Source organism: Ambystoma mexicanum, chromosome 6q (genome assembly GCF_040938575.1).
Source record: "Ambystoma mexicanum isolate Mex_15411 chromosome 6q, UKY_AmexF1_1, whole genome shotgun sequence".
NCBI classification, from domain to species: Eukaryota; Metazoa; Chordata; class Amphibia; order Caudata; family Ambystomatidae; genus Ambystoma; species Ambystoma mexicanum.
The window spans coordinates 1,126,731,305-1,126,742,557 of record NC_090937.1 but is presented as its reverse complement, the minus strand read 5'-3'; the positions used below and the strand labels follow the sequence as shown (position 1 = coordinate 1,126,742,557).

Sequence of the window (11,253 nt, the reverse complement as noted above, 5' to 3'; positions counted from 1 at the left end):
GTGTTTGTTTGATTTTCCCAGTCAGGTAAGCCTCCGTCAACATTTCAGTAATTCTTTGAAATCTATCCCACTGCTCTAGAAGGAGTGGACACAGCTGCAATTACTCACCACATTGATTCTTGTACTGGCCCACTGTCTACAGATTCCCTTCACTCATATTCACTATCTGCTATATTATGGGATACCCCAGAGCATAGACTGTGCAATGGAAGTTGGCAGGTAAGAAAGGAAGCAAAGCCATCCATGCATATGGGCCTTCCTTTTCTTGAAAGGGTTTCATAGCCGCGTACTAATGGTTTATACGAGATATAAACATTGCATGAGTCTTGATAAGGGGGCGGGGGGGCATACAACACTCACTAGAGTGAGTAACATGTATTGATATGGAGTGGTTTATTTAGATACTAAAAACATGTAAATATTTACTGGTACGCAAAAACTGATTAGGCAATACTTTATCACGTATCACGTTTATTACATTATGCAGTAGCCATAGTACATAACAGACTATGGCAAATGCATTGCCATTGTACACCATACACTTACAACGTCTTCTCATAGGAGACACTGCATACCAGCACCCATAAAACTATGCATAAAGACATCAGCTGCTTGCATGAGCTATATTACCGAGCATTCACTTCTAGTATAAGTGCAAGTTTTCAAGCGTTTGAAAAGGTGTGACCTGGAACACTAATAACGAGAGAAAAGAAAATGCCTTGAAATAGTGAATAAGCATCAACCAGTTTGCGGATAATTCACCTGCAGTTTTAATACAGCCATAATACATGATTGCAATGTAAGTAGATACAAAAAAAGCTCACATCATAGATCCACAATTTAGTTTCGGAATGAACATCTCAAGGAAATATTTTAAACATTTTAAATGTCTGCAAACCCATCAAAATGTATATTTTAAAAAAACATATTGCAAAATTTGACAGTTACATAGAAACTGGACAAGAAGTTTAAAACATGTTTCCACGCCTCTTTCATATGAGCCATGAACAAGTTGGGCCTTTCTGGTCAGTACTCTTTTTAAATCTTGCCAAGTCAGTGTTGCCATTTTTGGACTTCACATCAGTGATTTAAATTCCTTCATTCTTTCCGGATATCTCCATTCCTTTTTCTGTGTCTTCAAAAAACACCAAACAAAAGATGTTGAAACCTTAAGATGGATCATTTTAGCTGCAAGACGACCTACATGTGAAAATGACAAAAAATAAACTTCAATAAAACAGTACACACAATTTTACGATCAAGCTAATGTCAATTACAGAGACCACGAATCTTATGTTGTCAATTTCTTTCTCTGTAAATAAAGGTTAATTCAAATAAACCGAACCAATACAACGAAAATGAAATTCCACAAACATCAAGACTGTGATGTCAATTTCTTACGATTTTTGCAGCAACAGTGATGGCTACTAAAACTGAAGATATATAGCATTTAAAATATCGAATGCTATTGCAAGTGCCAAAGCATTGAAAACTATAGCAAATCAGAAGGTGATACGACCAAGGTACTTCCTTCTGAATGTGGGTTCAGCCCTGCACTAACCAGTTACAAGCTATTTTATGTTTTATTGTTAAATCCTAGAAGACACCAAACTATCAGTTTTAATGCTACTGCATTACGTTTCCTGTGCTCGACCTCAGCCAGGCTTTTCACCATAACTACATTTAGATATAATAATAATAAAAATAATAATAATAATAATTTTATTGTGTTTTAGTCCAAAATGTGAACTTTACATAAAATGTAACCAACACATCATCACATATTACCAAACCAATTCACTAAATCGCCAAGTATCTCAACTATATCACAAATCATTAAAACACATAGATAGGTGAAATAATATAAAGATATCATAATAAAACAAGATAAAATAACATAGCATACAACAATAAATAGTAAAGCACAATAGAATACAATGAAACGATCAGGTAGAGAACAGCAGAAAAAGGAAGAAAATACCACAACGGCTCCCTATAATTATTGACGATGTTAATTCGGCAGTACATTCCTGACATGTGTACATTTAGCTGTTAGATGGGATGGGCATTCATTCTAGGAGCAGGCATCCAGGTTTTGGACCTCTTTACCGGTCTCCCTCAGCCCAATTGTAAACCACCTGGAATTCAGGCACTGCTTAAAGACTTTCAGGCAAGGTATCTTTCATATCTTGTTTAGCGCATTGGTGCCTTTTCCAAGTGACAGTTTGCATTCTAGGAGTTCAAACACCATATCACACCATACATCATTCTGATCAACAAAAGAGAACCAACAGATGTACAAGAGAGACAAAGAAAGGGGAAAAATAACGAGGAAAGGAGATTACAGAAAACTATGCAGTATAATGATTCAAAATCGATTGGACAAAAAAAATTCAGGGTTGGCAAAAGGCTAAACCACCTAAAAGTACCATAATTCATTTATAGGTTCGCTTTACAGCAAAGGTTTAACATTTTCCGATGGAAGGGTACAGCAGCGATAAACAGTGAAGCACACTTGGCATCCCTGTTCCTTGAGTTTAAGAATGAAAACATATTTCATTCTCCCCCTTTCTTTCCACTTTAAAAGCACATTACCACTCATGTAAGTCAACTCTTCTACATGTATCCTGTTCACCATCTAACAATTTCATGCCGAATTCCAAAGTTCCCACACAACGTCCTGGAGCTTAGGACAAGTCCAACAAATGACAACAAAAAATAATAGCCACAGAATTTTAACTAATGGTTAAAATGGACCCCTCAAACAATTACTCTGTTTCAAGCTTTTGATAACTAGTCCACAGCCTGCCCCACACTGCTGACCATACCTCTGAACTTGTTATCGGACATCATCCCTCCTCACCTCCTATCAGCACAACTGTCATCTGGTCAAACCATTCTCTCATCACAGGTAATTTTCTGACCACCGCGATTGTACTAATGTCTTACATTCCCTTATTCAGGATAGTTAGCCTTCAATGCAACATCAATCCACAAGATTAGATAAGAAAAAATCCACAATAACTGAAAATCCAGCTCTGTGTGTCAATTTCTTTCAGTAGATGCTTCTGTCGCCTCCTGATGGATGTTGCATGGATATGCTATTTCTAATGCAGTTCGTTTCTGGAATTGAGTAACATCTTTAACTCTTATCGCTCACTGAATTATTGTTGACCATTCCACTTTGACACTGTTAGATACTTTTATTGATTGCATTTTTTAAAATATTTAATTGTGAGCTAGGAGGTACTATTGGTTGAAGTTATAACTCCAGACTGTGGATGTTAGTTATAATAGGAGTATTTTGACATTGACTATTTTAGATTAACGGTTTGAGGATTGATCATTTATACTACGATACTTTGTTGTATTTGAATAGATTGTTTGAGGAAGCTAGACTTACCCACTCTCAAACAAGAGTTATTGGATATACTTGAAACGCATTGAGAAAAGTAAATCATTACCAGAACAGGACATTTTACATATATGTACACTACCATTGACCTAGAAAATTGGACATGCTGCACAACTGATTTTTACCTTTGGATGATCTAACAATATTGGACATTTATGTTTATTTTGTGATATTTACATGTGGTTGATCCAATAATAGCTGAAATGTTATAGATTTGTTTAGTTCCATATAAAAATATTGCTAATGTAAAATCAACTGAAAGTAATGGTTCTTCGATTTCTTTATGCATTCATTTTCTTTCTCCAAGACACTAGTTATGTGCGTGGTTGTAGACCCTCCAGAGTGGAAGAAATTCCATAGAACAAGGTATTTGACACATGTTCGTTCTCAATAGAGGGGCTTCCACATCCTTGATTAATTTGTAAAACTTGGGGTTTCACCCCAAGTAGCCCAGGGTAATCCAGACGTGGACCCACTTGCTCACTGTGCCTTAGAGAGGCTCAACTTCCCCTCACTTAGGAGGCCAAACAAGGCCAAGACACGTGTCTGGGGTTGATGATGGTACTCTTGTTCAGAGGAGAATTGCCTAGCATTTCTGTGCTGGACTGCCTTTGTGGGTGGTACCAGACTGATATGCAAATAGTTTTCTTCCCTCTGAAGGTTTGCAGTGAGCTGAAACGTGGTTATGGACCCTCTAGAGGGAAAGAAATTCATAGACCGAGGTTTTTGACCCATGTTCTTTCTCAGTAGAGGGGCTCCAACATCCTTGCTTAAGTTATCTACTTGTGCATGTTTCTGTATTGACTGTGTGTTCAAAATTCATGCATAAATATATAGAAAAAGAATAGGATTTGGAATTCATTCATTTTTAAAGATGATCTCTTTGGTGGAAACTTCTCAAAGTTTTTTTAAACAAGATATGATTAATGTGTGCAGTATTGTTCACACTATGGATAGCATAGGTATTGATATTTACTTTAGGTCTTAGCTGAAGACTAATACAATCACCAATAATTTTTTTCTAACCATTTTTAATGTTTTTTAACATAGATGTACATTTAAATTGATTTGAGTGCAGCCTACATAACTTTTACGGGTTTATCAAAAGTGCATGTCATGATTAAGAAAAGATCATAAATAAGAAAATAATATGGTACAACAATTTAAGTAAATCAAGTAGTTCATGACTATGCAAGCAACAACAAATGATCTTTTTTCTTTTTACTTATTAAAAAATTGTTACCTTAGGGGATACATGGAGAAGTACGGCGAGGGCATCTCACAATTTCTAACTGTGTTAAGATAGAAAGAACAAAAGCAATTTCTAATTGGGCATAGAGATGATCATGTTTATGTAGTCCACAAAGTTACAATCCGTTAATAGACATGGACTGGCTCATTGATGACAGTCCAAATATATGATCACCCTAGAACTCACAAAACAGTGTTAGCATGTGCCATTCCATTGGCATGACAAAGAGCCAATCTTTACCAGCTGACAAGGGCTTTAACAGGGTCCGGAACGACCAATTAGACTGCATGGTGCACACACAACCTTCCATGGATTGATTGACAATCTCTTGAACTACCATATAGAATATGCCAGGGCCTACCTTGATGATGTAATCATCCACAGTTCGACATGGGAGGATCACTGTAAACAACAGACTGGTCTATTCCACCCGTTCAGATGTAGGTCTCGCTGCCAATGCAACCAAGTATACCCTCATTACATGGTCAGTCACCACCACAAACTCCACGCAATGAATGCCCTGGATTTCAAAAACATACCTTGAAATCCTGACAAAATGTTCTATGCTGAGATATGAAAGACAACAAAGAATGTGGAGTGTGGTGGTGGGCGGAAGTCGGCAAGTGGAAGTGATGGACAGGAATTTACCGGGGCTGGGCAAGTGGTGAAGGAAGGGGGGGCATTTTGTGCTATCCCCCTGACAACAGAGCAAACATGCCAAGGCATCAAGACACAAAGGGGGCAATGATGCGAAGTAGCAGTCGTAACTGGCAAGGTAAAATCATTCATGTACGGGGGAGAGAGTCGACTGTGAAATCAAATGCAGAGATCAATTGGGGATGAGGTTAGTACGAGCAATCTAAAGAAAACACAAACAAGAAAAGAACACAGATCCATGTGCAATTTAAAATCGTGCCGCCTTGGACCACCCTCTTTGTACCTTTTGGGCTCCATTAGTTTGATTACAGAAGAGTGGAATAGTACCATGATGTAATAAGGAGGGTTGGTCTTCATTAATTAAAAGAATACCTTACAAGATTCCAAGTTGGCTGCCGGAGAGTGACGTCGCACTTCACGAACTCCGTGCCGGCTGCTTTAAAGGAGGAAACATTTCGAGCTGCTAACATAAAACTGAGGAACTAATACTCCTCACAGAACTATCAGAGGAGAAATACTGCATCTACATGAAAGAACTTGCACCGGCACCCTGCACGGCTGCGTCTGCAGAGGAGTGAGCAAGAGGCAGCAGACAAGCAGTGAGGGACGGTGTCGCCCAGGCAGGTGCGAAGCAGACACCAGGATTACTATGTGCAAATAAGTGCCTGGAAAGGGGGCCGCTGGCAAGGTGCTGGCAACATAACCCAGTAGAAGTCCCAGCAAATGAGTTAGGAAACCAACATAAGGAGTCCAAAGATATACAGGTGGGCAGACACATGGCATTCAGTAAGGAGGACATGCAGGAATGACTTCGGGGCATGGAAGAAAGAATGTCGACGTCATTCCAAGAGCAAATGGTCAACTTAAAAGAAGAACTAAAAAGCTCCATAAAAGAGGTCCAGGGAGAGATTAATACCTTGTGTCACAGGGTTGACATTATGGAACCGGGACTATCGGATCTCTCCGGCGATGACTGGCGGAACTCAGAATGGTTGGATCAAATTGTGACTGACAAACACAATCTGGAAATCCAGTCTGAGGACATTGAAAACCGTTGGAGAAGGTCTAATATTAGGATCAAAGGCATGGCCAAGACAAATACGAATGCAGAACTAAAGCTACTAGTCCAACAATGCTTCGCCACCCTTATAACGGAGACCTCCCCAGATGAAACTCACATTGATCGCATACACAGAGGAGGACCTAGAAGGTTAGGTCCGGGCGACAGACCTAGAGATGGTCCTGGCAGCACTGGGCTCGTACAAAGTGAAAGAGAATCCTCCGAGCCGCCAGGGGACAGACAATTATCACGATAAACGGATCACAAGTCTCCCTATTCCAGCACCTAGCAGCAATAACACTATTGAAAAGGAGAGATGAGCCCTGTGACGAAAGTACTCCTAGACAAAAGGATCCCATACAAATGGACATTTCCTTTTGGTCTACTCTTTTCATGGGACGGGAAGCAACAAAGGGCCACCACATGCGCCGAAGGCCCCTAAATACCGGGTATGGAGGAGGAAGAGGCAGACCCCAGAGAGAACAGGTGAGAGGCACCTCGGCAGAGGGCAAGACCATGAGACTGGTCCACCCCAACAGGGAAAAGAGGAGACAAATTGAAGGGCCCCATACAGAAACTGAGAGGGGAGTAAGATGGATAAATAGGACGTATACAGGGACCCAGGGAGGGGGAAAAGAAAACACAGAGATAGTACGAGGGGAAGCCTAACTGGAAATAATGGAGAGGAGAGGGAAAGCGAATACACGTAGAGTGAGAGAGGACTGATCAAGATAAATGCAGCTCTCTACACAGGCCGGGCGTGGGACCTGTGAGGGCACCATTTGGAATCCACAGAAGGTTATTTAACCTTAAAATCTTCTGGGTAAAACGTGGCCGGTTCCCAAGGGATTTTGGATTGTACCGTAGGATACCGCACCTAGACCGAATAAGGGAATAAGGGAAGGGAGGGTAGAGCATAGAAGGGGAAACAGTGGGTCGGGGTGGGGGGGGGAGATGGGGACTAGGGAAACGCTGTGTCCGATGCCACATAGTGGGCAGCTTAAAGAAATGCAAAGATATCACAAGCCAACTCATAAGTCAGGAACAAAGAAACCAAAGTCGCTCCCCGATGTATGGGTGGGAAACAGCATGGGGAACATTGTGGAGTCACAAGAGGATTCGTACGAGGCAACAATGGGTGGGAGCCCAAACGAGACTTAATCATGGCCCGGAATAAATCACTGAGAATGCTCTGACATAAAGTTCAGGGCCTAAACACTCCCAGGAAGCGAAAGAAATTAGAGGCACAACTTAAAAAGGGGGAGGCAGATATTATCCTTCTACAAGAGACACACATCAAAAGAGGTGATAGATTCCGAATGCGTTTACACCAGTTTACACAAATCTACCAGGCCAACGCCAAAAATAAAACCGCTGGTATCTTGATAGGTCTCAGAAACACACTAGGAGCTAAAGTAATTTGCACCTTGGCCGACCCCATTGTTAGGCAGAAACCTGTGCAGTTCCCTTTGGGAACACTGCAAAAGATTTAGGACTACAGGTGTTAGCAGTAAACCCACTTGGTAGCAGTCTGTACCACCCAGATTTACCTGGTAGCTGTGGCTAAGCAGTGAGACTTCCCTCAAGAAGAGTTAGACAGTATGCAAAGTATACACAATAGGCACTCTGACACAATAATACAAGCAAACACTGACCAGAGCTTTGGTATCAAAGTATATAATTATTTATTTAAAAACACACTGTTTGCAACACTCCAGCACTCTTATTGTAAAACACTCTAAGCACAGTTACTATTATAATATATACAACCCTTATTCCTTATCAGATACGTCTTAGTTAACACCACTTATTTCCAGACAGAGGTGAGCGCTTAGCGCTTAACTATGAAGGCACTCCAATAAGTTTATGAAACAGGGAGGGGAAAAGACAGAATATGGAAAGGTACACCACTCTAGGATTTAGGAACACTATTAGCAAGGCAGAAGAGCAAAAGTCACTTGTGAGCCAAAGTCCATAGGCTGGGCCCACTCTTATAGAGAGCAGAGCACAAATGCGCCCAAGATCACACAGTTACACTAGGCTTAGAAAGTCTTGCAGAGAGTTCAAAAAGAGTTTAGAGAGGCTCAGAAAAGTTTAGCCAGGGTGTCTCAGGCTAACCCAGGTTCGAAAGCCGGGGGCTAAATCTACCCCGTACAGTCGGTGGCAAGGGACACGGTACCTTAAGTGGGAAGGATCTTCCAGCGGTGGCAGTTGTTCCTGGCAGCGGATGCAAGTCTCGTCGTCGTCCAGGGGAAGAGAAGGTCTCGACTTGGAGGAAAGATGAAGGTCGTTGCACTGCCAGGGAAGAAACCAGCCGCAGAGTTTTCCGGTTAAAGGTATTACCCTTTATTTCGCGGTCGTGGTAAAACATGGTATTCCGGTTGCCGGGGTGCCTGGCACAGGCAAGGCGGCCACGAGATGGGTCGGGAAGGCGAAAAGACGGTGAAACTGGTTATCCCCACCAGTCAAAGGAAGAAGACTCTCCGGCGGGAGATCTCCTCTGTCGTTGGGAAAAGTGGTGAGACGGTCTAGCAGGGCTCCACCGGTGGTGTCGTCGTGGCAGGTCGGCTCAGCTTCTCCCTCGTCGGATTCTTAGGTCCTGTGGCGACTTCTTAAGTTCCAGTCCCCAAAGCCCTGCCTTTATGCAGAAAACCCCCATTCACTCAGCCTAGCTGTCACTCAACCATGCTAAGTGGTGAGCCGGCCGGCTCACCACTTGGGCCAATCAGGACGGAGTGCGACTTGAGTTGCCTAGGCAACTCAGTCCAGGGTGCCTAAATCCCCCTCCAACCCTCCTAAGTACCCCAGACAGAGTGGCACCACTTTGGAGGGCTTCTGTGGAGAAGCCCACCAAAAAGTGGAACAAAGGGCTCGACTTGGGTTAGAGTCACAGAAGAGAACACAAACGCCATTTTAGAACCGAGTTCTGGCAAAAAATACCAACCGGAGAATTAAAAAATAATTAAATAAACCGGCAGTATGTTCGAGGCTATCGTAATTAAATAAAGATAGTAGCCTCGAACAATGGGAAAATCCCATAGAGAAATATTCGCGGTTGAATATAAAAAGTGGTATCCACTGCCACCAGCCAAAACTCGATCAGGGGGGACGGAGACGTGCCCCCTCGACTAACAGACCCCGGGGCAATCAAATTGCCCCAGCCAGTACGTCCACAATATGATGGTTTGTACTGGTTCTGCTCAGAATTCAAGACTAGTAAAGTCAATGGTGACTTTACATGCCCTGGGAGACAGTAGTCAGTCCCAGGGTATGGAGTCTATACTGGGGGGTCACTATGACACCCCTGTGTTACTGCACTGAGGGTGCTGTGTAACACATCACAAAAACGCATGAAGCCCTATGGAGTAAAAGACCCCATAGCCCATTAAACACATCTAGAGTCAAAGGAGCACACTCAAATCATGTCCAAGAGTGAGGGTAAAAGAGTCTCACTCTTGGCAGGAGAAAAAAATAAACCCCAAAAATCCTGCAAAGCTGCTGGGGGACTCACTAGGTTAGGAAATTCAGCCTAAACAGAGAATTCTCCCTAACACCCATTGACAGATACCTATTTATTCAGGTCCGATTGGAGGACAGGGTACTTACGATAGGCAAAGTATATGCCCCAAATCCGGGACAGAAGACTTTTCTGTATTAGGTCCTGGAGAAATTGGAAGGCTTTGCAGAAGGTGAGGATCATTTGACAGGAGATTTCAATATGGCATGGGACCCTGACAAAGACAGGAGTAGCCAAGGATCCACTAGGGGGTACGGCCCATCTAGCACCTTAAGGGACACAATCTCAGATCTAGCATTACGGGACCTGTGGAGAGCAAAAAAACGGGATGAGGCAGGGACGTACCCCTAGTGAATACAATGTATTTAATCATCCAGGCATGGATGGCCTCTCACGGTCTCTGCCTGAATGATGATAAAACAGAGCTCCTGATTCTAGGAACCGTAGCTAACCTCAACAAACTCGGTACTACATACTCTTCATTCAACATTGACGGGAACAACATTAAAGTTGTAAAAAAAGTAAAAACTTAAGGATTTTACTTAGCCTCAACTCTTAATCTAAGCAAACAAGGCAATACCATGGCCTCTGCAATGCATACACATGTAAGTTGATCAGGGCTTGCAAACCCTTGCTTTCCAAAGAAAGTTGTACTATCCTAGTCAGAGCCCTCATCCTCTCAAAGTTGGACTACTGCAATGCACTATACCTAAGTGCGAGCAAGCACATTGTTAATAAAATCCAAATCCTTCAAAATAATGCCCTTAGAACAGCTCTTGGCATACCAAGGCGAAAGCACATTTCGGAGACGAGGAGACAGAATAAATGGCTTTCCATTAAGGACAACATTTGTGCTTTGTTGTACTTTCTATATTATATTCCCTCTCATTCTGTATATATGGACTGTAACTACTGTAATTCATGATATTGTATTTTAGCATGTACTTTTAGCACATTACTGTAACTTCAATGTATTATCCTTTGTATCTTTCATTCTGTACTTATTGATCGTAACTATTGTAATTCATGGTAATGTATATCTGTAACTCTTGCAAATGCGCCCTGATACCTGCGGCTTTGGTGCACTTTATAAATCAATAAACAAACTGTGTGCTCAAGTAATTATTTGAAGTAATAGAGATCTATATGTGTAACATAATACATTTATATATTTTTCAGTGTGGTGCATTTTTCTACGAATAAGTGTGTGGACTAATTGCAACTTTGTGTCCGCCTGCTACCCTAAGAGTTAAGCCTTCTCGCTCTGCCATGCTACTTCCCTTTAAGAGAGTTTTGGCTTCCTTGTTTAGGTTGGGTGTGTTAGCCCCTCTTCATTCCCCCCCCCCCCCCAC

At 42.0% G+C, this 11,253-nt stretch overlaps 1 protein-coding gene across 1 annotated transcript in view; it reads right to left on the bottom strand.

The window, feature by feature from the left end:
* Window positions 1-746: 746 nt before the first annotated feature.
* COMMD8 (COMM domain containing 8) overlaps window positions 747-11,253 on the bottom strand; it is a 371,100-nt gene continuing 360,593 nt past the window's right edge. Inside the window, exon 5 of the mRNA XM_069631717.1 lies at window positions 747-1,200. Coding sequence (XP_069487818.1) covers window positions 1,180-1,200 — 21 coding nt within the window. The 3' untranslated portion in view covers window positions 747-1,179. The remainder of the gene's footprint in view (window positions 1,201-11,253) is intronic.